A 27,264-nucleotide genomic window follows, 5' to 3' on the forward strand; every position below is an offset into this window, starting at 1 on the left:
ATGGTAACTCATAGCAACTCTTTACAACCATGATGAGCAGAAAAGCATCTCAGCAGAAGATCACACTGGTTTCCACTCCTGCCAGCTAAGAAAAGGAATCTTAGAATCAAGAACAAGTTCCTATTAAAGTGGCCGGTGAGTGTAAGTATCTCAGTAAAGACAAAATGACATAAGAAAAGGTTTAATGAAGATCTGGGAGGGGGAAAAAACTGTTAATGATATAAACACAGAATGTCTTCACTAGAGTCTAATCAAGACTACCGGCTTTTGCTAAATATTAATTCAACTCCATTGATTTGGCAGCATTCAAATTTGTATAGGACATATTCATTTGCATAGAGTTTTTTTTAAATAATATTTTGTTCGTTTTATTTGACATTGTTGCCTTATAGTGGAATCATTAATATTATTTACAAATTGTGTTTTCCTTTATGATTCTGAGTCTGCTTAAGGTACTTACCGGTATATACATTTGACCCTTACTAGGACACTTGATAAGATGTGGGGAAATACATTACTGTTCGAACCTGTGGTGATCTGTGGCCTCTCGCACATTATCATGTGGTCATAGAATTTTCAAAACTTTAGAAAATGGTGTGGGTGTTAAAATGTTAAAAGGTTAACAGTCCTTCAGTAACTGGATTTTTCATTAAGTGTTATTCAGTTTTCACCCTAAACACTATCCATTGACTGCACATGCAGGTTGATAAAGTGGGACACCCACATGCAAAGACAGATGTTTAAAGTTCAAACATAAGTACAAAAACCACAAAACTAGGTCATCTCCCTGAAAAAGAGAACACAGACTCTGAGAAAATTCTAAACCTCGTTCAGCCACTGAGCCAAATGACATTAGGCAGATGCACACAGCGGTTGAGAAACCTCGTGGTCTGGCTTAAAGTGTTCTAGTTATACTTTTTTCTCTCTTTTTTAAAATCAACAGCGATAGCCTGAGACACAAGCGGTTTCTGAGTGCACGTATGGGTCAGTTGAGCAAAGAAAGTCTGAGAATAGCTTCATCAGAGGAGGAAGAAATGCAGAGATATGGTAAGCAATTGTGACATGTACCTTCACATGGTTGTGAAGAATAAAGAAGTGGTGATTTTTGATGATGTGTTAAAGTTGGCAGAAGAAAATCATGACATGGATATCTTCAGAGAAGCCTTGCGACTTATCCTTCTTATACTACTCAACTGCGAGCTAAGAGGTGAGTGAGCGTGTCATGATTATCTGTATTAGCATTTTACATTATTGCACATATAAACGAGGGTCATTCAGAGGGTCATTCTGATATTAAGACTGTCTGTCTCTCACGTCTTAGACTCTTATACTGTGGTTTGTACTGGAGAGCTGACAGTAGATCAAGACATCATTCCTATTGGCTCCAACCTGACTGTGCACTGCCGATCCAACACTGTGACATGTGGCAGGCTCTTCGTCATGACGTTTAATTATAAGGAAGTTCTAAGAAAGATCAGCTGTTCCAATGTGACAGCACAAGTGGTTGTGAACGAGCCAAACTCCTGGATCTACTGCAGTGTGACAAAGGGAAGGACGTCTGAGGTTGTGTGTGGACGGGACATTGTGGCTAACCGTACGTTCATCCTTTTTTCAGTTACTTACATCATGGTGGCCTTCAGAAAACTATTTAATAGTATCCTTACTTACTTGAATAATTTATTTCCAATTTAAAGGTTTTCCAATTTTGGCTGGAGGAAGATACATAGCAGTAAATAAAACTCTTTGAGAATTAACATTCCACAGAGTTCATTTCTCAGTCTTATCTCTGAAAAACATGAGATTATTATTATTATTATTAACATCCATTATGACCTCATGAAAAACATTGTGTTTTTTTCCCTAATCGTGTGTTCGTCTTGTTCATTAGATAATCTAAAACATTGATAAGCTCTAGTAGATTACCGATGAGCGTAGTGTTCCTAAGCATCCTTGACTCCTTCCTCTGATTTATAATAATAATGAAAAGTAGTTAAAATGCATTCGATCAGTGCTATCTGACCATCTCTGGATTTTTTTTTTTTACAGATTTATTGAGGCTTACTGTATACTCTCTTTAAACTAATTTTAAAAAAAATGCGGCTACAGGTTTTCATTCCAACCAAGCAAGAACCAGACCGGATAGTTGACTGAGACTAAAAATCAACTCATTTTTGAACATGTGCAGAAATAGAAACCTGTAGCTACACTGGCTCTTTGTGAACAAGATTGGTATCTGGTATAACGTAACCAATTTTGATAGTGAAATAGCCCAGAAACATGTCATTCTCTTCTGATGAGTAAAATTGGTATTGAATTTACAATATAGATACTACAGAAACCAAATAATTTGTGGAATGTGATGTATTAATGTCCCTTTAAGAAATAATTTATCCTAATTATTTAACATAAATTATTCATGCTCAATGTTGCTTGTAATAGTACTGTGCAAAAGTCTTAGACGCATGTAAAGAAACGCAGTAGACCAAAAATGGCTTAAAAAATAATGAAATGAAATGTTTCAACATTAATAAAAATACTATAAACAGTAAGCAGTAAGTCATAATAAATGAAACAAAGTCAGTATTTGGTGTGAGACAACCCTTTGCTTAAAAAAAAAAAATGGTCGTCTCGGGTACAATGAGTGCAGTTTTATGCGGAAATGAGCTGTAGGTTTTACTGAGCATCTTACAGAACCAGCCCGAGTTCTTCTGGACACTTTGACTGTCACACTCGCTTCTTCATTTTGCACCAAAACCCAGTGGCCTTCATTATGTTTTCTTTTTTAACCTGAAAAGTGCTCTCTTATGTAATATGCTGCTCAGATACAAAGATTTTTTTGTAACATTTCATTTTGTGCTGGAAAAAAAAGAACGTTTGGACTCTAAAATGTTTTTGTAATATTTTGACTCAATAATGTCGAAGTCATAAAATAGGAATCTATAACAAAGTTTGTATGAAAAAAAAATAGGGTACCTAAGGCTTTTGCACAGTACTGTATGTCTATCTATATAAAGTAAGCCTAATAATAGACCTGCAGTTTATATTTATACCATCCATGGGTAATAATAATTCTGCAATAATCAATATGAATTTATTAAATATCATCATAGTGCATTAACCCTTTCACCACTGCTGATCGCTACTCCGGGTCTCATTGTAGAAGGGAAACCCCTGTGTATTGTATATGCTGATTGGTAGTGAAATCGGATTCCCCAGGATTTCCTATGACATAATTTAGATACTGTAAGCTCAATGTTATTTTATGTTAATTAGGGTGACGCATCTTTTTTCAGTAAATAATAGTTGATAAAACATGAATTTACCTGCATTCAGTTTGTTATCACGTGTTACGTGTTCTCGAAGCAGAATTCCTCTAGTTTCCAACGGTACCGAATATGTCATTATGACACACATTCTAGTTCACTATATTCCATCCATCCATCCATTATCCATAATCCCCCTTCCCCTCTCCTAATCTGTCAGGTATGCAGGTGACAGATGGATGTAAAAGCAGTTGAGATTTTATTGTAGCGAAGCTGGAAGACAAATCCAAATTGACAATCAGAGGTGGATTAGGTAAACAGGCAATGGTTAGGCGAGACACAAACAGGATATCAAAGGCAAAGACGATACGCAGTAATCAAGGTACAAACTGTGTCAATAACCAAATTAACAGCACAGATCACTAAGGCTTGGTAAGGTCAGGTCCGGGAATGCTGATTGTTACTTGGCAAAGCCCTTGTCCTGTGATGGTGCTTATATACAGAGCAGTGATAAGGCTGTGATCAGGAACATCCATCCATTATCCATAACCACTTATCATGTGCAGGGTCGCAGACAAGCTGGAGCCTATCCCAGCTGACTATGGGCAAGAGGCGGGGTACACCCTGGACGAGTCGCCAGATCATCGCAGGACTGACACATAGAGAGAAACAACCATTCACACTCACATTCACACCTATGGTCAATTTAGAGCCACCAATTAACCTAACCTGCATGCCTTTGGACTGTGGAGGAAACCGGAGCACCCGGAGGAAACCCACGCAGACACGGGGAGAACATACAAACTCCACACAGAAAGGCCCCCATTGGCCACTGGGCTTGAACCCAGAACCTTCTTGCTGTGAGGTGACGGTGCTAACCACTGTGCTGCCCTAGTTCACTATATTTTCTTTTTAAAATTGTGTACTGGTTTATAATGAATTTATCACAATGTTAATGATATTTCTGATATAAAGTTATATAGGGTATATAGCAGTCTGTATAGTTATGCAGTGGTGAAAGGGTTAAATTAAAGAAAAAAACTACACTTGGAGGCCCCAGTTCAATCAGTTATCAAGACTTCATAACATACGGTCTTTTAATTGCTATTAGTGGTATGGACTTAATTTTAGTCATGAATGGAATGACTATTGACTATTGCAATTGAATGTAGTTAAAATTTCAAAGATAACTTTATTATCCTTTTATATATACAGTACTGCATGATAAAATGTGGTAGTGAGCCTTTCAGCATTACATCACATACTTAAAGACATTAACATGTAGACATCCATCCATGGGCACGGTGGTGTAGTGGTTAGCGCTGTCGCCTCACAGCAAGAAGGTCCAGGTTCGAGCCCTATGGCTGCTGAGGGCCTTTCTGTGTGGAGTTTGCATGTTCTCCCCGCGTCTGTGTGGGTTTCCTCCGGGTGCTCCGGTTTCCCCCACAGTCCAAAGACATGCAGGTTAGGTTAACTGGTGACTCTAAATTGACCGTAGGTGTGAATGTGAGTGTGAATGGTTGTCTGTGTCTATGTGTCAGCCCTGTGATGACCTGGCGACTTGTCCAGGGTGTACCCCGCCTTTCGCCCGTAGTCAGCTGGGATAGGCACCAGCTTGCCTGCGACCCTGTAGAACAGGATAAAGCGGCTACAGATAATGAGATTAGATGAGACATCCATCCATTATCTGTAGCTGCTTATCCTGTCCTACAGGGTCGCAGGTAAGCTGGAGCCTATCCCAGCTGACTATGGGCGAGAGGCGGGATACACCCTGGACAAGTCGCCAGATCATCACAGGGCTGACACATAGACACAGACAACCATTCACACTCACATTCACACCTACGGTCAATTTAGAGCCACCAATTAGCCTAACCTGCATGTCTTTGGACTGTGGGGGAAACCGGAGCACCCGGAGGAAACCCACGCGGACACGGGGAGAACATGCAAACTCCGCACAGAAAGGCCCTCACTGGCCGCTGGGCTCAAACCCAGGACCTTCTTGCTGTGAGGTGACAGTGCTAACCACTACACCACCGTGCCGCCACATGTAGACATTAACTTGATCATTAATTAGTGCATGTTTTCTTGTTACTTTGTTGTAGTTAAGGTTATGCTTAAAGTTAGTTTGTTAATGTTAACAGATGCGGTCATTTATATGAACAAAGGTAACATTAATATAAAGCATTACACATTTCTGATTTTTTGATTCCCTTAGAGCGCTGATTTGATTCTGATTGTAATTACAGTCTGAATGTGTAATTATAGTTTCCCATTTCTCAATTCTTTGTAGCGATTCCAAGTCCTGCACGTATTAAACAGATTGCATTTGCAAAAGGCTCTCTTTCGCCCATCATCCACTGGTACAGCTCAGACAATATGGAGAATCTGAAACCCAGTCTGAGATTTCGAAGAGTTTATGGTTCTTCAGTCTGGGTAAGTGCTACATGTTTTTACCAAAGGACTGTCACTGCTCTATTATTTCTACACATGATCACATCTCAAAGCAACTTATTCTTTAGAAGCTGAAGGCAGATATACTCTTTATATCTGATTAGATGGAAGGAAATGTGACTCAGCTTCACAGAGGGACCCTTGTGTTGCTGAGGAAGTTGGAGCCACTGACGTTATATGAGTTTGAGCTGAGAGTCTGCACAGTTTCAATGACGAATAACTGCAGCTTGTGGAGTGAGCCACTCACTCAGAGCAGCCCTGGAAAAGGTACAGGCAGTTCATCCATCCATCCATCCATCCATCCATCCATCCATCCATCCATCATCTGTAGCCACTTATCCTGTATAAGGTCGCAGGCAAGCTGGAGCCTATTCCAACTGACTATTGGTGAGAGGCGGGGTACACCCCCCAGATAGCACACCTATATTGGTCCACCATCGGCTGCGCTGACTGTCCATGAGAGGTATGACCATCGGGCCTTCGTTGGGCCAACGTTGGCAAGCCGATAAAGGAAAACAAAAAAGGATGCAGATATTCACTTTTTCACAAAACAAACTGTTCATTTGTTTTATTCTAAAGATTATTCAGATATAACAACAGCAGGGTAGTATTGTAACTTTTTATTTTCAGAATCTGCAGAATATTTTCAGAATCCAGCGGCCCGCTAGAGACAGTGAGTGGCAAACACATCTGGTGGTCCGTTATCAGACCACCAGCAGCTTGCGGGTGGCAGGACACATGAGAATAATGAGATCTCGTTTTATTCCCTTTATTGGCTTGCTGACGTCGGGCTGACGAAGGCCCGCTGGTCATACCTCTGATGGACCATCAGCGCAACTGACGGTGGGCCAACATAGGTGTGCTATCTGGGCCTGGACATTGCAGGGCTGACACACCGAGACAAACAACCATTCACACTCACACCTACTGTCAATTTAGAGCCACCAATTAACCTAACCTGCATGTCTTTGGACAAAACTGGAGCACCCAGAGGAAACCCATGCAGACATGAGGGAGAACATGTAAACTCCACACAGAGAGACCCTCGCTGGCTGTGAACCCAGGACCTTCTTGCTGTGAGGCGAAAGTGCTAACCACTACACTACCATACCGCCCCAGGCTGCTCATATGTATCAGTTATACTCACATCAAGGACCCTGCTTAAAGATTTTTTGTTTTTAATATATATCAGTGTATGTTTTGGTACACTGTAAAAAAAATTATTTGCTGTTTTAACTTAAATTAGTAACCTGGTTGCCTTTAAAAATTTGAGTTCATTGAAATTAATATAATACGTTAACACAATGGGGTGAACAATTTAACTTACTATATGAATTTCAATGAAGTAAGTGAAATTGTTCACCTCATTGTGTTAACGTATTAAAAAGGATGCAGATATTCACTTTAAATGTTAACTTACTATATGAATTTCAATGAAATTCCCTGTGGCGACCCCTAATCGGGAGCAGCCAAAAGAAGAAGATATGAATTTCAATGAACTCAAAATTTTAAGGTAGCCCGGTTACTAACTTTAAAGTGCCATTCCACCATTGGATGTATTCTTTGGCATAAAATACAATATATTTTATGACAACATGACTAGACAGAGAAATCTTTTAGCTTCAAAATGATATATCAAACATAATTTTTTGACAACGACAAGTATATTAATTTTGCGACCAAAGTCACCTACCCTTTTAATTTCCGCGCGGTAGTGAAACGTGATGTCATCGGCAGGTTCCCCTTCTTGTGTACCACGTGTCGGTTTATTTTTAGACCAGGAAACCCCCAAAGTGAGAGAGTCATTTCTCCTCGTATATGGGGGCCAAAAAAATTGCGAAAAATTGAGTTAATCTTTCAGTTAGCTAGATTTATTGGTATTAGCTAGATTTATTGGTATTATTTTTATCGCGTTCTATCCGCCATTGCTGATAATATGTGCCACGTCACACGTCACGTGGTACACAAGAAGGGGAACCTGCCGATGACATCACGCGCCGAAATTAAAAGGGTAGGTGACTTTGGTCGCAAAATTAATATACTTGTCGTTGTCAAAAAATTATGTTTGATATATCATTTTGAAGCTAAAAGATTTCTCTATCTAGTGATACCATTTATATATGTTGTCAAAATATATTGTATTTTATGCCAAAGAATACATCCAATGGTGGAATGGCACTTTAAGTTAAAACAACAAATACAACTTGATGTTCTTATCGTTCGATTTTTCTGGGATATGATCACACCTGCACCTGTCACTCTGTTCTGATATTGATAAAAATTATGAAAGGAATTGTCTTTCCATGGTTATGGTGTCATTTAACCCTTGTAACACAAATTAAATTGAATCTAAAAAAAAAAACCATCTCAGTTCCCATCTCAGGCATCAAGTTTATATTACTTACATACATACATACATACATACATACATACATACATGACCGCAGGCTGGCCTAGTGGTTAGCGTGTCTGCGTCTTGACCAGGAGGTTGTGAGTTCTACTCACGGTCGGGTTATACCAAAGGCCACCATAGAGGTGATACCTGCTGCCATCTGGCAAGGCATGCCACAATACAGATGTGAGTAGGGAGTCAAACTCTCGTGGTTACCAGAGGACCAGCCCCCCACTGGAACCCTAGCTATGTAATAGGTGAGAGGCCGAGGGCTACTGAAACGGAGACCAGTACCACCCAATGCACCTTAAGAGATGGTTAGTACTGGGACAGGAGGCTGCCTGGGAAGACCAGATCCTGGTGTGGGAGGGACTTTGACATACATATATATCTATTATTTGGACACAAGTGTTTTATTGGGAAATACACCACATGTATTTTTCATATGAGTAACATCCAGGACATGGAGAACCAAAGCCGTGACATAAATTTCTGTATGTCACTCGTGAGGAAATTGATAAATTGTTTTGATAATTTGGGGATTTTTTGTTTGTGAATGTGTCGATATAATAAAAAGAAAATCACATGCTGGCTTGAAGATATGAAGTTTATCTTATTGTGTTGAAAAACTCACATTTTTCATATGAAATACATCACAGATCTGAGTCATATATTTCCCAATATTTCACTCCGATAACATCACTCCTAGTGTTTTCCTGCTGACTGGATATCTTCTTCTTCTTCTTTTGGCTGCTCCCGATTAGGGGTCGCCACAGCGGATCTTTCGTCTCCATTGCTCCCTGTCTTCCGCATCCTTCTCTACCACACCTGCCACTTTCATGTCCTCTCCCACCACATCCATGTATCTCTTCTTTGGCCTTCCTCGTTTTCGTGTGCCTGGCAGCTCCATCCTCAACATGCTCTGCATCTCTTCTCAGGATGTGCCCATACCATCTCAGTCGCATCTCTCTTAGCTTAATTCCCAAGCTCTCCACATGTGCTGTCCCTCTGATGTGCTCGTTCCTTATCCTGTCCGACCTCATCACTCCCATCGCAAACCTTAACATCCTCAACTCCGCCACCTCCAACTTTGCCTCCTGTCTCTTCGTTAAGGGTACGGTCTCCAATCCATACGTCACAGCTGGTCTCACTATTGTCTTATACATCTTACCTTTCACTTTTGCTGGGACTTTCCTATCACAAATGACTCCCGAAATCCTTCTCCAACTGCTCCACCCTGCCTGCACTCTCTTTCTCACCTCACTATCGCAGCCCCCATTTTCCTGCACAGTTGACCCCAGGTACTTGAATTCACCAACTTTCTTTATGTCTACTCCTTGCATCTTCACTACACTCTCATCCCTATTCTCATTGATGGGGACGAGAGTGTAGTGGACATGCATTGTCAAAATGGAGAACCGGTTCAAAATTAATATTCTTTTGATTAACTTATTGTTTTTTGTGTGTGGATGTGTCCGTATAATATAAAGAACATTACTTGTTGGCATGAAGATATGAAGTTTATCTTCTTGTGTTGAAAATATTTTCACTTGTTCACTTCGCTCAGTCGTGGTATACATGTTCACCACTCAAAGATAAACTTCATATCTTCGCACAACCGTGTAATATTCTCTATATATTTCTTTGCTAAAGACGGCTGAATTTTGCTCTTACATGAATGACATTAAGGACAATCATTTGCTTAAATTTTTCATTAATAATTTACTTTAATCTATAATTTGGGTAACAGGGTTGCACCAAAGTTAACTTCCATCCATCCATCCATTATCCATAATCACTTATCCTGTGCAGGGTCGCAGGCAAGCTGGAGCCTATCCCAGCTGACTATGGGTGAGAGGTGGGGTCAAGTCAACCCTGGACAAGTCGTAGGGCTGACACATATAGAGACAAACAACCATTCACACACTCATTCACACCTACGGTCAATTTAGAGCCACCAATTAGCCTAACCTGCATGTCTTTGGATTGTGGGAGAAACCCGAGCACCCAGAGGAAACCCACACAGACACGAGGAGAACATGCAAACTCCACACAGAAAGGCCAGAAAGTGAGGCGACAGTGCTAACCACAACATCACCATTCCACCCCCAAAGTGAACTTCTAAGCCAATATCACACCATTATCTAACATTTTCTTAAAAACAAAACAAACAAGAATGTGAGAATGACTTTTTTCTTTTTCTCATGAACTTCAGGAAATTTGGATGATTAATGAAAAAGGATGTTTCAAGAATGAGATGTTAAACAGATTCACAAATTACTGTGAAAATAACTTCTAAAGTATTTTAATGATTAAAGGAGATTATAATGGACTGGAACAGGCAAAGAAAGCTGTAGATATCTCATCTCATTATCTCTAGCCGCTTTATCCTTCTACAGGGTCGCAGGCAAGCTGGAGCCTATCCCAGCTGACTACGGGCGAAAGGCGGCGTACACCCTGGACAAGTCGCCAGGTCATTGCAGGGCTGACACAGACATAGACAACCATTCACATTCACACCTACGGTCAATTTAGAGTCACCAGTTAACCTAACCTGCATGTCTTTGGACTGTGGGAGAAACTGGAGCACCCGGAGGAAACCCACGCGGACACGGGGAGAACATGCAAACTCCACACAGAAAGGCCCTCGCCGGCCACGGGGCTCGAACCCGGACCTTCTTGCTGTGAGGCGACAGCGCTAACCACTACACCACCGTGCCGCCCAGCTGTAGATATGTTTGATTAATTTTTTAAAGTTATTTATCTGAAACGTTCATGTTGGTTATTGTGAAGGACACTTTACATGTGTTGAAACTGTCTTTTACCTTTATTTTACATGCACATTGTTAAATAATATAAGTGGGACACAAATGGCACCATAACTGTAGAACCACTATACATTTTCTCCTCATGCTAAACCTATTCAAATAACCTTTTACTCAGTGTATTTGAAAATCTCTATCTCTATCTGTTTTGATTAATCATTTCAGTTTAATGGTCTTCCACAGCACCCTCATCCAAGCTCGATGTGTGGAAGATAATCACGAGAAATGAACAGAGCGACACGCAGAATGTGACCATCATGTGGAAGGTTGGTATTTACATTGAGGTGTAATTAAGAGGGACTGAAACCATGTGTATACCACAGCTACAGTTTCACATCAGATGCCATTCATAACTCGACATGCAAAGGCAAACTGAAGTCACACTGCGCCTTCTATGGGACAAAAACACAAACAGCACTCTTTACACTACAGGCAAATGCTGGAACTGGGCTACTCAATTAGTGTCAATTACACAATATAATTAATCTGACATTAAACCAGCTCACTGATTTTAATTACATAATTGGTAGTCTGTCTAATGTTAGCTTGGATCAAACGTAGTGACTGGTTTCTCCAATAAATGCTTGACCTAGCTTGCTTGTGCTTGGTTTTAATGACATGACAGTTATTAGCTTAACATTAGCTAACTTCTTAGGTTTGCTAATGCTGAATAAGTACTTTCTAATTCGGTATATAACTAAGCTACAAGTTGCTACTTGCGAAGTAAGTAGTTAGCTTTCGCTAATGTTACCTCTTGACTTTCCTAGACTTGTCTTTACTAGCTAGCCAGGGTCACTAACAAGTGAGCTAATGTTAGGTGCAGTAGAACCTTTAATATAGAGTGGCGTCTACAATTATCGACACCTTAACGATCTTTTGGCCATTGCAAAAGTAGAAAAGACTTTCAATACATAAATTGTGCATGAATAGCTGATTCCCGATTACTTAGCGTATCAGATCACTTGACACTGTTCCACAATTATCGACACCTTTGTCCACAGTTATCGACACCATTCCACGGTTACACTATCAACATGCAGATATTTTTTTTTTAAATCGATATGTGGTATTAAGTTAACAAAACATAGTTTTTATTTAAAATTTGTTTTACATAGACTTGTATTTAGTACAAAATATATTTTATATAAATATCAATGTCAGTGTTTATGTAAATGAAGTAATTCTAATGTTTGTAAACAAATGAACTGATAATGTTTAACCTGCATTAGAAAATCTTTTTGTTCCACTTTCTAAATATTTTCATAGATCACATTCTATTAATCATTCATTGTTGTTTGTATTAATTTTTAGTTTTGTTGTTTAGCAATAAATGTCAACAGGCAATTGACACTGTAACCGCATGAAAATCCAGGTCAAAGGATGCATGTAATTTCATCTCATCTCATTATCTCTAGCCGCTTTATCCTGTTCTACAGGGTCGCAGGCAAGCTGGAGCCTATCCCAGCTGACTACGGGCGAAAGGCGGGGTACACCCTGGACAAGTCGCCAGGTCATCACAGGGCTGACACATAGACACAGACAACCATTCACACTCACACCTACGGTCAATTTAGAGTCACCAGTTAACCTAACCTGCATGTCTTTGGACTGTGGGGGAAACCGGAGCACCCGGAGGAAACCCACACGGACACGGGGAGAACATGCAAACTCCACACAGAAAGGCCCTCGCCGGCCCCGGGGCTCGAACCCAGGACCTTCTTGCTGTGAGGCGACAGCACTAACCACTACACCACCGTGCCGCCCTGCATGTAATTTCTCGAACCAAAATATAAAATGTCTTCTGATATTGTAATATGTGGTAGATATTTACAACAAACTGCAAAAATATATTTTCTTAATGGAATAGAAAAATCAGAATATTTCAAGCATGTAATTTTTTTTATATGCTAGGAATCTAATTCTGGTCTAATTCTGTTTATTGCAATCAGATTCCAAATACTCTAAAACATTCCATTCTGCTATGAGTCAGAAAAAAAATTATTATAAATCACAGCACTTTTATTTTTTTTTAAAGTACTTCATCTACTTCAACAACGTTATACAAAGATCGATCCATAACAGTTGTAAATGTCACTTAATTCCACAGGGTGTCGATAATGGTGGACACCGGTGAAAGCGATCACTATTATCGACACCTCACGTGACTTCTCAAACGCGCGTTTAGATACAAAATGGCGACTGTCAAACAAAAGAGTAAGAAACAAAGTAGGTTTCGACAAGGAGATCATGAAATATCAGTGAATTTGATCAGTAAAAACATGTCCATGATCTTTCCACCATGCTTACCTGCGATGATAACGTCCGGGTTTTCCTCAAATTGCTGAAAAAAAATTCCATCTCAGGTAACGAGCTGTGTGATCAGACGACAAGATCAAAGGGTGAGGCGGATCTTCTGGTTGATTAATTAACCAATAATAACTGTTGCAACTGAAACTCACCTTTGTAAAATAGTTTTTTTATTGGTAAATCTGAAAAGATGTCGATAATTATGGACTGTCTCTATTACTTATCAAAAATTTAAATTAGTGCTGTGGGTATTTTTATCTTCTGTTAAATATTTCAGGCTTAGTTTGAGGGGCGGCACGGTGGTGTAGTGGTTAGCACTGTCGCCTCACAGCAAGAAGGTCTGGGTTCGAGCCCCGTGGCCGGCGAGGGCCTTTCTGTGTGGAGTTTGCATGTTCTCCCTGTGTCTGCGTGGGTTTCCTCCGGGTGCTCCGGTTTCCCCCACAGTCCAAAGACATGCAGGTTAGGTTAACTGGTGACTCTAAATTGCCCGTAGGTGTGAATGTGAGTGTGAATGGTTCTGTGTCTGTGTCAGCCCTGTGATGACCTGGCGACTTGTCCAGGGTGTACCCCGCCTTTCGCCCGTAGTCAGCTGGGATAGGCTCCAGCTTGCCTGCGACCCTGTAGAACAGGATAAAGCAGCTACAGATAATGAGATGAGATGGGATGAGATGAGGCTTAGTTTGAAGGTGTTACTCTTTGACCACATTAAAAAATGAGGTCTAGTACTAACACTAGGTGAAAATGTGAATTTAATTGCATTTAATTGAAACCTTAAAGCAGCCTTAAATTTAGTGTATTTAAGTACCTTTTACTGAACTTTTTAAATTGATTAAATATACTAGTAACCAAAACCTTTTATTTGTATTCTTAAACATAGCAGTGAACATTTAAATGTTAAATTTAGTTACTTTAAGTGACATCTTAAACATTCTTTTTAACAGCATTTCGTTATCTTTAAGATGTCACGGAGAGTTATACTCTAAGAATTCTTAAAGTTATAAGTAAATACACTGAAATTTAGCATTTCGCAAACTTTTAGGATACTATAAGAATATCTTAAAGCTGTTAATTCGTCAAGTGTAAGAAAAATATTTCTTCACATAAAAAGTTACTCTTTTAAATGGTTAACAGCATGGTGATTTGTGGCTCATCCCCAGCCTTTAGGTACAGAGGACTATAAAGGAGTCTTGCACCATTATGAAGTAGTCTATCAAGAGAAGGGCACGACACACGTTCTGAATTGCTCTATGGCTCTTACGCAGTACACACTTGAACTGCCACTGGGGGTGACAGAGCTGAATGTCAGTGCTGTTACTTCAGCAGGAAGTTCACCACCGGCTTCAGTGAGACTGACCTGTTCAGGTGAGACATTAAAAAAAAATCTATCTTTAGCATCTACGGTTTACAATGACCTGGATGACTGAGAACCTTCACAGACATACGACAGGATAGAATGCATACAGCTTAAGTCTTGTAGAGCTTGGATGAGATCAGTTCTTTCTTTTAATTTATTCCATTTATGTCAGTATGTATTGTATCTGATGTCACATGACACCGCCAGTGGCTTGAATTTTTCCACATTTTTTAAAAGCTGGAAATGAAATGGACTTAATTAGGATTTTATATCATGAATCGACACAAAATAGCCCATAATATTAAAGTAGCATTAATACATGTGACGCAGGCACATAGCATTTCCTCCAAAAGTGTTATGCTGCCTTTTGATGTGGTATGAGCAGAAGTTCAAAAGGATGAAGTTAGCTGGTTTCACATGGCTTGGAGGAAGCACATGGTAGCATTGGCCTTCCTTGGTTGGTAACTGTATTATGATTGGGCAGAGCTGGTTGGTGGGTGGGAATTGGCAGGTGACCAAATTGGGGAGGAAATGAGGAAAAAACTGCCTGAAGCCATCCGCCAAATGTGTTTTTTTTTTAAATATACAAACTACAGTAATTATTATTGTCATGAGATCACTTGACATTCATGACATATGCCTAATGAAGTCAATTTATAAGTCCATAATAATAATAATAATAATAATAATAATAATAGTTATTGTTAATATTGTTGTGAGACACGTGCCCGAGTTTCCCCGCTGAATGTATATACAGTATGTGTGTGTGTGTGTGTGTGTGTGTGTGTATATATATATATATATATATATATATATATATATATATATATATATATACCCACTGACAAGTGAAATGAATAACATTGATTATCTCATTACAATGGCACCTGTCAAGGGGTGGGATATATTAAAACTTTATTGATCACACATGCACTTAAGCACAGTGAAATTCTACATTTCTCTGCATTTAACCCATCTGAAGCAGTGAACACACGCATGCGCACACACACACGTGAGCAATGAGCACACATTCATACCCAGAGCAGTGGGCAGCCATGCTACAGCGCCCAGGGAGCAGTTGGAGCTGAGGTGTCTTGCTCAAGGGCACTTCAGCCCAAGGCATACAAAAAGTGGTCCAAGGAAGGACAACTGGTGAACCGGTGACATGGTCATGGGTGTCGAAGGCTCATTGATTTCACATGGTGCACGAAGGCTAGCCCATATGGTCTGTGGGTGCAATCAGTTAATTATTGAAATTAAGTGATCAATCTCGTTAAATCAGTCTCATTAAATTTTGAAGGTTAATAATTAAAATGAATCAATCCCACTGAATCATTTACTTTGACTCGTTTGAATTGAATCATACCATAGAATCAGTCTCATTCAGTGAATCATTTAGTGAATCGTTCAATGAATCGTTTAGTGAATCATTTGGTGAATCGTTCAATGAATCATTTAGTGAATCATACCATTAATCCTGGTGCTTAATAATAAATTACCAAACAGCTAAATTATGGTATATTTCCAAATTATTACAATCACTTACCACATTACATAACTTTTATATGCACCCTTTTGAATTCGAGGGAGATTGGGGACTTCATGTATATATTGTTGTTCACACAAATAAACACAGTTTGTTTAATAAATGAATTTATTATACAAAGATAAAAAGAAAAATAATAAATCAATATATACAAGCAGTGAGGTGTGTGTGTGTGTAGGACTTGACCATGTGTTTAGCCTCGTGTAGCTAACTACACGTGGTGGAGGCCTAGCTTGTTGGTAGCTAAACAAAAGAATGTTATCTAAACAGAACAAAGGATTAGCTCTGTGTTTAGCCTTGTGTTGCTAGTGAGAGTTTGCTAAAGGCCCTATGGCCTAGCTAAAGTGTGTTTGTTAGGCCTGGTGAGGCCTACTGAGCACGTGTTGCTAAAGACAAGGGTATTAGCCGTAGCTAACTAAAAGCTAGCTTGTGGATTTCTAGCTGAGGTGTGGTTTATCAGGCCTGATGGCCTGCTGAGCACATGGTAGGCCTTGATTAGCTTTGTGTTGCTAAGCAGACAAAAGGGAAGCTGTAGCTAACCCACTAGCTCATAACCATACTGAATCCACTGAAATCTTGAGATCAAGATGTATAATAATGAAATTATAATGTTAGTAAGAATAAAAGAGAGAGAAGCATGCGCAGCCTATCTATTAAACAATTGAGAGAACATAGAACCAAAATAAATCAACACGCTGCATGTCTAACAGTGTAACAGATAAACCTGGGTTTAAATTCACACTATTTCAAATAAAAGCAAATTCCTAAGACTATCCTAATTATGCCCAAATGCCAAAATCTTACTTAATCCTGCCTTTAGCAAGATATGAAGAACTATTCGCCGGTGTAGTTTCGGGCCTCGCCGTGGGAGCACGTGAGCCGCTCGTGATGGAGGCGGAGAAAACTTTCGGGTCCAGCGGAGCACTTGGGTGGTTCCCGTGGAAAGCAGAGGATTCTTGGTCCGAACCTCAGCGTTCGTGAGGAAAAGTCTCTGATCAGAATAAGATGCACAGCGCTTTTGAGTTAAAAAGGATTCAATCGCTTCTTAACTTTTAACTGCCTGGGCTGCAGTCGTGACGTCACTTCTAATGCAAGTAAACCGGTTGTAACTCAGGTTGAGTTTAAAGATCGCGCGACTCTAGAGTTTACCTTTGCCAAGGGTAAGAAAGAAAATCGCGCTGAGTGATGGATCTTGCAAGAAAGAAGACGTCTTTTTGGGGTGGAGAGCGCCTCTTTATACGTCCAGATTCATCGGAAGCCAGACGTGAGAGACAAAGATGGAAGCGTTGTCCCATTGTTTTATGTTTCCTTGTATGATGACGTAGATGATCCCGCCCACGCGTGACGTAGGTCACACGGAAGTGGACTGGGAATTGTAGTTCTGACACAAGATGACGGCATGATACCTACATGGTCCAATCCCACAGGAGAGCTACTGTAGCACAAACTGCTGAAAAAGTTAATGCTGACACATTTCCGTTTTAGCCAGCATGAACCTTTACAGCAGTTTGTGTCAACCAGTGAGCCTTCAACACCCATGACCCTGTCACCGGTTCACCAGTTGTCCTTCCTTGGACCACCTTTGGTAGGCACTAACCACTGCATACCAGGAACATTCCACAAGATGTGCCATTTTGGAGATGCTCAGACCCAGTCATCTAGCCATCACAATTTGGCCCTTGTCAAAGTCACTCAGATCCTTACACTTGCCCATTTTTCCTGCTTCCAACACATCAACTTCAAGAACTGACTGTTCTCTTGTTGCCTAATATATCCCACCCCTTGACAGGTGCCATTGTAATGAGATAATCAATGTTATTCACTTCACCTGTGAAGTGTGTGTGTGTGTGTGTGTATCGTACTGTGTAGTACAGGCACATGTAAAGAAATGCTGTAGACCAAAAATGGCTTGAAAAATAATGAAATGAAATATTTCCACATTAAAAAAAACTATAAAGAGCAATAAGCCATAATAAATGAAACAACGTCAGTATTTGGTGTGAGACGACCCTTTGCTTTAAAAAAAAAAAAAAAAGTAGTCTCAGGTACAATGAGTGCAGTTTTATAAGGAAATGAGCTGTAGGTTTTACTGAGCATCTTATAGAACCAGCTACAGTTCTTCTGGACACTTTGACTGTCACACTCGCTTCTTCATTTTGCACCAAAACCCAGTAGCCTTTAAAGTGCTCTCCTATGTAATATGCTGCTCAGATACAAACTTTTTTTTTCTCTAACATTTAATTTTGTACTGGAAAACAAACGTTTGGACTCTAAAATGTTTTTGTACTGACTCGATAATGTAGAAGTCATAATGTCAGTAATGTCATTGAGAACGACAGCACCAGCCAGACTACAAACATGGACACTCAGAACTACAGTGCCCCCTGTCACCAGCCTATTAACATCAGCTGTCGTTCATCCCACTAATCATCAGTCACGCTACTTAAGCTCCTCACTCACACACCTTCAGTGCGAAGTATTATTCTTTCTCCAGTTCATACCAAGCCTTTCATTATCTGCCTGCTTTTCGTATCTCTGACCCTCGCTTTATCTTTGTTTACGCTACCTGTCTTGTCTCCATTGCTCTGTTTACTGATCAACCGACCCTTGCCTGCTCCCCAACTACGCTTTCTGTCTCACGATTTCGCTTTGTTACCATACATCCATAAGTGCCTGCACTCTGACAGGATACTTCGCCTATCATGGATGTAGCAGAAGAGGCGAAGCAAACTGCATTGAACACTCCAGGACGACTTCTAGGAGAACATCAACAGATGCTTGCAGATCTCAACACCCGAATGGTGCAGCTCGCAACTGTGATGTCACAGGCCCTCCTAGTGCATCATGAAGCTTCTCCCAGTCCTGCCTTACAACTTCTCATTCCGGAGAAATATGCTAGGAATGCTCTCGCTTGTAAGGGATTCTTACTTCAGTGCTCCATGTACTTCTCCACTATGCCTCATCTTTCTAACGAACACAAGATTGCTAAATTTCTGTCTTTCCTCACTGGGAAGGCATTACAATGGGCGAGCGCCGTTTGGAAAAATGGCAGTGAGCACACAACTTCGTAGGAACAGTTGTTCAAGAGAATGTTTGACCATGAACCTGAGGGAATCGAAGTCGGCGAAAGTTTGCTCACTATCTCTCAGGGATCTTGAGGAGTCGCTGAGTATGCTCTGGACTTTAGAACACTAGCGGCAGCCAGTGGATGGAATGACCCAGCACTAAAAGCTGTGTTTCGCCAAGGTCTTCATCCTGAAATTCTCAGTGAACTGGCATGTAGAGATGAACAATTAACGCTGGACTCCCTTATTGACCGAGCTATAAGACTAGATCATTTATTGACTCACTGACCCTTGATTAAGGAAAGCTCCAAACCTGTTCCACCTTCTGAGGACACTACACCTATGGAGGTTTCCCACACTTGTTTGAAGCGTGCAGAACATGAAAGACGGAGGAAGGAGGGTCTTTGCTTCTACTGCAGGAGTTCTGAGCATCATATTAGTCAGTGTCCTATCTGTCCATCTCACACTGGCCCAGCTGAAAGTCCAACCAGCCATTTTGAGTACAGAGTTAGGCCTTTCTTCGGTGCCTAGTGTGTTCCAGTGTCTAATCAATGATGTGTTAAGGGAGATGCTAGGCAAGTTCATGATTGCCTATATTGACGATATCTTAATCTACTCTCCTGATGCAAAGAGCCACCTGGAACATGTCTGAGCCATCCTCCAGCACCTGCTGGCCAACCATCTCTACGTGAAGGCAGAGAAATGTGAATTCCATTAGAGACAAATCTGTTTCTGGGGCTATATCATCAGTGCAGAAGGAATCAGCATGGATTCTGCCAAGGTATCTACCGTCACATCCTGGCCAGCACCCACATCTGTTAAGGACCTTCAGCACTTCTTAGGCTTTGCCAACTTTTATCGCTGTTTCATTAGAGGCTTCAGCATGATTGCTGCTCCTCTGATGGCCCTGCTCAAGAAGGGACCCAAACGCCTTCAGTGGAACTCCTCGGCAGAGGAAGCATTCAACCAACTCAAACACGCTTTCACCTCAGCTCCAGTTCTGCAGCACCCTAACCCAACCAAGCCATTCACAGTAGAGGTCGATACATCTGATACTGGGGTGGGAGGAATCTTATCTCAGCACTTCAGTGAGAAACACAAACTCCACCCAGTGGCTTTCTTCTCTAAAAAACTCACCTCTGCAGAGAGAAATTATGACGCTGGGAACAGAGAGTTACAGTGCCTTGCAAAAGTATTCATACCTCTTGAACTTTTTCACATTTTTCCACCTTACAACCATGAACTTAAGTTTTTTATTGAGATTTTATGTGATAGACCAACACAGAGTAGCACATAATTGTGAAGTGAAACGAAAATGATGAATGGTTTTCAAAATTTTAAACAAAGAAAAATCTGAAAAATGTGATGTGCATTAGTATTCAGCCCCCCTGTGTCAATACTTTGTAGAGCCACCTTTTGCTGCAATTACAGCTGCAAGTCTTTTGTGGTATGTCTCTACCAGCTTTGCACATCTAGACACTGAAATTTTTGCCCATTCTTCTTTGCAAAATAGCTCAAGCTCAGTCAGATTGGATGGAGAGTGTCTGTGAACAGCAATTTTCAAGTCTTGCCACAGATGCTCAATGGGATTTAGATCTGGACTTTGACTGGGCCATTCTAACACATGAATATTCTTTGATCTAAACCATTCCATTGTATGTATGTTTAGGGTCATTGTCTTGCTGGAAGGTGAAACTCCTTCCCAGTCTCAAGTCTTTTGCAGCCTCCAACAGGTTTTCTTCCAGGATTGCACTGTATTTAGCTCCATCCATCTTCCCATCAACTCTGACCAGCTTCCCTGTCCCTGCTGAAGAAAAGCATCCCCATAGCACCACTATGTTTCACAGTGGGGATGGTGTGTTCAGCGTGATGAGCCGTGTTAGTTTTCCACCACACATAGCGCTTTGCATTTTGGCCAAAAAGTTCAACTTTGGTCTCATCTGACCAAAGCACCTTCTTCCACATGTTTGCTGTGTCCCCTACATGGCTTCTTATGCCTGTCTTTCAACAATGGCTTTCTTCTTGCCACTCTTCCAAAAAGGCCAGATTTGTGGAGTGTACGACTTATAGTTGTCCTGTGCACAGATTCTCCCACCTGAGCTGTGGATTTCTGCAGATCCTCCAGAGTGATCATGGGCCTCTTGGCAGCTTCTGTGACCAGCGCTCTCCTTGCTTGCTCTGTCAGTTTAGGTGGACGGCCATGTCTTGGTAGGTTTGCAGTTGTGCCATACTTTTTCCATTTTTGAATGATGGATTGAACAGTGCTTCTTGAGATGTTCAGCGCTTGGAATATTTTTTTATAACCTAACCCTGCTTTAAACTTCTCCAGAACTTTATCCCTGACCTGTCTGGTGAGTTCTTTGGTCTTCATGATGCTGTTTGTTCTTCAGTGTTCTCTAACAAACCACTGAGGCCTTCACAGAACAAATGTATTTATGCTGAGAGTAAATTACACACAGTAGGACTCTATTAACTAATTAGATGACTTCTGAAGGCAATTGATTGCACTGGATTGTATTTAGAGGTATCAGAGTACAGGGGGCTGAATACTAATGCACACCACATTTTTCAGATTTTTATTTGTTTAAAATTTTGAAGACCATTTATCATTTTCATTTCACTTCACAATTATGTGCTACTCTGTGTTTGGTCTATCACATAAAATCTCAATAAAAACTTTTAAGTTCGTGGTTGTAAGGTGGAAAAAATGTGAAAAAGTTAAAGGGGTATGAATACTTTTGCAAGGCACTGTACTTGCGATTAAACTAGCCCTCAGGGAGTGGAGACACTAGCTGGAGGGAGCCATGCATCCCTTCATGATTCTGACCAATCATAAGAACCTCATATCTTAAAGCAAAGAGATTAAATCCACATCAAGCCAGATGGGCATTTTTCTTCACTAGTTTCAATTTTACTATCTCATTTCACCCCAGCTCAAAGAACACCAAGGCAGATGCCCTATCCCATACCTTCAACTCATCATGTCAAGATTCTGTCACTCACCCCATTCTTCCATCCAACTGCTTTGTCCAATCTATCACCTGGGACCTGGACCAAGAAATAAAGAACTCCCAACCACAGACAAGCCCTATCAATCTTCCGCCAGGCTTTCTTTATGTCCTGAAACATCTCCGAGGTCGACTCATCACTTGGGCTCACACATCTCCCGCCACGGGACATCCTGGCAGCCAACGAATGAATCAAATGCTCAAGAACAAGTACTGGTGGGAGAATATGCTCACAGAAATCAACCAGTTCATCACCTCCTGCTCTGAGTGTGCCCAAGCAAAAGTTCCCAGAACCCCTCCTGCCGGCAAACTGTGTCCACTCCCGATACCTCAAAGACCCTGGTCCCACCTAGCCATTGACTAAATTACAGATGTCCCCCCACTCCCAAGGCAACACCGCCATCATGGTAACCATTGACATTCTCTAAAGCACTAAGACTCATCCCATTACCCGGCATCCCCACAGCTTTCCAAACACCAGAACTATTATTCCAACAAGTATTCAGGTACTATGGCATCCTGGAGGACATAGTCAGCAACCGGGGCCCTTAGTTTATCTCAGTTTTGGTCTTGCTTCATGGAACGATTAGGGGTGTCAGTAAGTTTCATGTCTGGTTATCACCCACAATCCAATGGTCAAGTGGAACGGGCCAACCAAGAAATTGGATGTTTTTTGAGAATCTTCTGTATGAGGAACAAGGGGGACTGATCTCAATTCCTCCCATGGGCCGAGTATGCACAAAACTCTCTCAAACACTCCGCGACTCAACGAACACCTTTTCAGTGCGTACTCAGCTACCAGCCGCCCCTGACTCGATAATGTAGAAGTCATAATGTCAGTAATGTCATTGAGAACGACAGCACCAGCCAGACTACAAATATGGACACTCAGAACTACAGCTCCCAAAGAGCACAGCGCCCCTGTCACTGGTCTATTAACATCAGCTGTTGTTCATCCCACTAATCATCAGTCACGCTACTTAAGCTCCTCACTCACACACCTTCAGTGCGAAGTATTATTCTGTTTCTCCAGTTCATATCAAGCCTTTCATTCTCTGCCTGCTTCTTGTATTTCTGACCCTCGCTTTATCTCTTTACGCTACCTGTCTTGTTTCCATTGCTTTGTTTACTAATCAACTGACCCTTGCTTGCTCCCCAACTACAACCTCGATTCCAAAAAAGTTGGGACAAAGTAATAATTGTAAATAAAAACGGAATGCAATAATTTACAAATCTCAAATTGATATTATATTCACAATAGAACATAGACAACATATCAAATGTCGAAAGTGAGACATTTTGAAATTTCATGCCAAATATTGGCTCATTTGAAATTTCATGACAGCAACACATCTAAAAAAAAGTTGGGACAGGGGCAATAAGAAGCTGGAAAAGTTAAAGGTACAAAAAAGGGACAGCTGGAGGACCAAATTGCAACTCATTAGGTCAATTGGCAATAGGTCATTAACATGACTGGGTATAAAAAGAGCATCTTGGAGTGGCAGCGGCTCTCAGAAGTAAAGATGGGAAGAGGATCACCAATCCCCCTAATTCTGTACCGACAAATAGTGGAGCAATATCAGAAAGGAGTCCGACAGTGTAAAATTGCAAAGAGTTTGAACATATCATCATCTACAGTGCATAATATCATCAAAAGATTGAGAGAATCTGGAAGAACCTCTGTGCGTAAGGGTCAAGGCCGGAAAACCATACTGGGTGCCCGTGATCTTCGGGCCCTTAGACGGCACTGCATCACATACAGGCATGCTTCTGTATTGGAAATCACAAAATGGGCTCAAGAATATTTCCAGAGAACATTATCTGTGAACACAATTCAGTGCAGATGTCTTCTCTGGGCCAAGGCTCACTTAAAATGGACTGTGGCAAAGTGGAAAACCGTTCTGCGAATCAAAATTTGAAGTTCTTTATGGAAATCAGGGACGGTGTGTCATTCGGACTAAAGAGGAGAAGGACGACCCAAGTTATCAGCGCTCAGTTCAGAAGCCTGCATCTCTGATGGTATGGGGTTGCATTAGTGCATGTGGCATGGGCAGCTTACACATCTGGAAAGACACCATCAATGCTGAAAGGTATATCCAGGTTCTAGAGAAACATATGCTCCCATCCAGATGACGTCTCTTTCAGGGAAGACCTTGCATTTTCCAACATGACAATGCTAAACCACATACTGCATCAAGTACAGCATCATGGCTGTGTAGAAGAAGGGTCCGGGTACTGAACTGGCCAGCCTGCAGTCCAGATCTTTCACCCATAGAAAACATTTGGCGCATCATAAAACGGAAGATGCGACAAAAAAGACCTAAGACAGTTGAGCAACTAGAATCCTACATTAGACAAGAATGGGTTAACATTCCTATCCCTAAACTTGAGCAACTTGTCTCCTCAGTCCCCAGACGTTTACAGACTGTTGTAAAGAGAAAAGGGGATGTCTCACAGTGGTAAACATGGCCTTGTCCCAACTTTTTTGAGATGTGTTGTTGTCATGAAATTTAAAATCACCTAATTTTTCTCTTTAAATGATACATTTTCTCAGTTTAAACATTTGATATGTCATCTATGTTCTATTCTGAATAAAATATAGAATTTTGAAACTTCCACATCATTGCATTCCGTTTTTATTTACAATTTGTACTTTGTCCCAACTTTTTTGGAATCGGGGTTGTACACGTTCTGTTTCACAGTTTGGCTTTGTTACTAGTTTGCACCCCGCTCTCCCCTGCACATACATCTGCAAGTGCCTGCACTCTGACACATAAAATAGAAATCTGTAACAAAGTTTGTATGAAAAAAAAAATAGGGTGCCTAAGACTTTTGCATAGTACTGTGCGAGAGTGTATAAAACGACACATACCTGTCACCAAAGAGTTAATGTGATTATGGTAATGTATTTAAGTATTTGTTCTGTGTTACTTTATGATGAATTGAATCTAAATCAAATTATAGGCTACTATTATTTATTGTCGACATGAATCAAATTAAAGCAAAATCAAATTCTGTAAATTCAGCAGACATACCATCTCCAGAAATAACGTCAAGCTATGCAGCAGAGGGCGGCATAAACCTTGTGTGGAACTCACATCAGTTCTCAAACAGGACGTCAGAGCAAATACTGGGTTTTGTTCTTCAGTGGCAGTGCACCCCACATCAAGTGCAGTGGAAGAGAAATGAAATAAACTCCAACTCAATATACATTCAGGGTAAGAGTCCTTAATAATAATCCTCCAAAGCCACCTTGAAATGTGTATTGACTGAGCTGACAAGCTACATATATGGTATACTAATGCATCTGTAGAATCTAACATCTGTATTTTTCATGTTGGTGTTGAAAAAGACCTAACATTATGAACTTTTCATTATGAAGTTTAATGTAATTTCTTTTTTTTAATTTCAGCTACACACCCGACTCTGTGTAACATTTCCCTCTATGTTGAGAGCAGTAACGGAGTGTCATGCCCTTCTTTTAAACAAATCCATACGCTTGAGAAAGGTATGTTCATGCATTTTTTTTTTTGCACATTTGCAGAGACCTCAGTGTTACTCTGTACTGATAAATTTCATGTTCATTATGTCTTAAGCAACAATAACTATGTACAAATTTTGGGCGGCATGGTGGTGCATTGGTCCGCACTGTTGCCTCACGGCAATAAGGTACTGGGTTCGAGCCCAGTGGCCGATGGGGGCCTTTCTGTGTGGCGTTTGCATGTTCTCTCCGTGTTTGCATGGGTTTCCTCCCACAGTCCAAAGACATGCAGTTAGGTTAACTGGCTACTCTAAATTGTCCATAAGTGTGAATTTGTGTATGAATGGTTGTTTCCTAAGCCCGCAAATGGGAAGCTTGTGGCAGGAAGGGTGTCCAGCATAAAACTATGCTCCAATTAATGGCATGTGGCTCAACAGGGTCCACATGGCAGTGATCCGACATGTGTACGTAAGTGGGACAAGCTGGAAGAAGTGAGTGAACTATGTACAAATTTTAAAGTTGTATTTTTTTTTTACATGAAAGGGATAACTGGCAGTTACTGATGTTTTATTAATGCTGAACAAAAGGGTGTAAGAGGACTAAAAAACTAAAAGTTTGGAGCAGTAGGGGTTTTGGATTTAAAATTTCAGTGCATATAGTTTTTGAGAAAAAAAAACATCCATTATCTGTAACCGCTTATCCTGTATAGGGTCGCAGGCAAGCTGGAGCCTATCCCAGCTGACTATGGGCGAGAGGCGGGGTACACCCTGGACAAGTCGCCAGATCATCGCAGGGCTGATACATAGAGATAAACAACCATTCACACTCGCATTCACATCTACGGTCAATTTAGAGCCACCAGTTAACCTAACCTGCATGTCTTTGGACTGTGGGGGAAACCGGAGCACCCGGAGGAAACCCACGCGGACACGGGGAGAACATGCAAACCCCACACAGAAAGGCCCTCGTCAGCGGTTGAGCTCGAACCCAGAACCTTCTTGCTGTGAGGCAACAGTGCTAACCACTACAACACCGTGCTGCCCCAGAAAAAAAATCCATCCATCCATCCATCATCTGTAGCCACTTATCCTGTTCTACAGGGTCGCAGGCAGCTGACTATGGGCGAGAGACGGGGTACACCCTGGACAAGTCACCAGGTTATCGCAGGGCTGACACAGAGACAACCATTCACACTCACATTCACACCTATGGTCAATTTAGAGCCACCAATTAGCCTAACCTGCATGTCTTTGGACTGTGGGGGAAAACAGAGCACCTGGAGGAAACCCATGCGGACACGGGGAGAACATGCAAACTCCATACAGAAAGGCCCTCATCGGTCGCTGAGCTCAAACCCAGAACCTTCTTGCTGTGAGGCGACAGTGCTAACCACTACACCACCATGCTGCCACAGAAAAATAAAATTAAAAACATCATTATTATGAAGTCCAGAGAGAGAGAGGGGGGGGGGACCCTAAAACATGATGCTTCTAATGTGTCATGAATCTCTCTTGCAAATCAGAGCATCTGGGACATTTTGTGGATAGATACATCAAACGCAGTTCCAGA

At 41.1% G+C, this 27,264-nt stretch overlaps 1 protein-coding gene across 3 annotated transcripts in view; it reads left to right on the top strand.

The window, feature by feature from the left end:
- The first annotated feature begins 852 nt into the window (after positions 1-852).
- The window catches only part of il23r (interleukin 23 receptor), a 66,045-nt gene continuing 39,633 nt past the window's right edge, over positions 853-27,264 (top strand). Inside the window, exons 1-9 of one of the 3 annotated variants that reach the window (XM_060920020.1) lie at positions 853-1,047; positions 1,123-1,207; positions 1,322-1,594; positions 5,557-5,699; positions 5,822-5,984; positions 11,118-11,200; positions 14,399-14,603; positions 25,241-25,432; positions 25,627-25,722. In XM_060920020.1, coding sequence (XP_060776003.1) covers positions 1,045-1,047; positions 1,123-1,207; positions 1,322-1,594; positions 5,557-5,699; positions 5,822-5,984; positions 11,118-11,200; positions 14,399-14,603; positions 25,241-25,432; positions 25,627-25,722 — 1,243 coding nt within the window. In that variant the 5' untranslated portion in view covers positions 853-1,044. Of the gene's footprint in view, positions 1,208-1,321; positions 1,595-5,556; positions 5,700-5,821; positions 5,985-11,117; positions 11,201-14,398; positions 14,604-25,240; positions 25,433-25,626; positions 25,723-27,264 lie in introns of all 3 variants that reach the window. The other 2 variants (XM_060920018.1, XM_060920019.1) reach the window with 2 other exon arrangements.

Source organism: Neoarius graeffei, chromosome 4, assembly GCF_027579695.1.
Source record: "Neoarius graeffei isolate fNeoGra1 chromosome 4, fNeoGra1.pri, whole genome shotgun sequence".
NCBI lineage: Eukaryota > Metazoa > Chordata > Actinopteri > Siluriformes > Ariidae > Neoarius > Neoarius graeffei.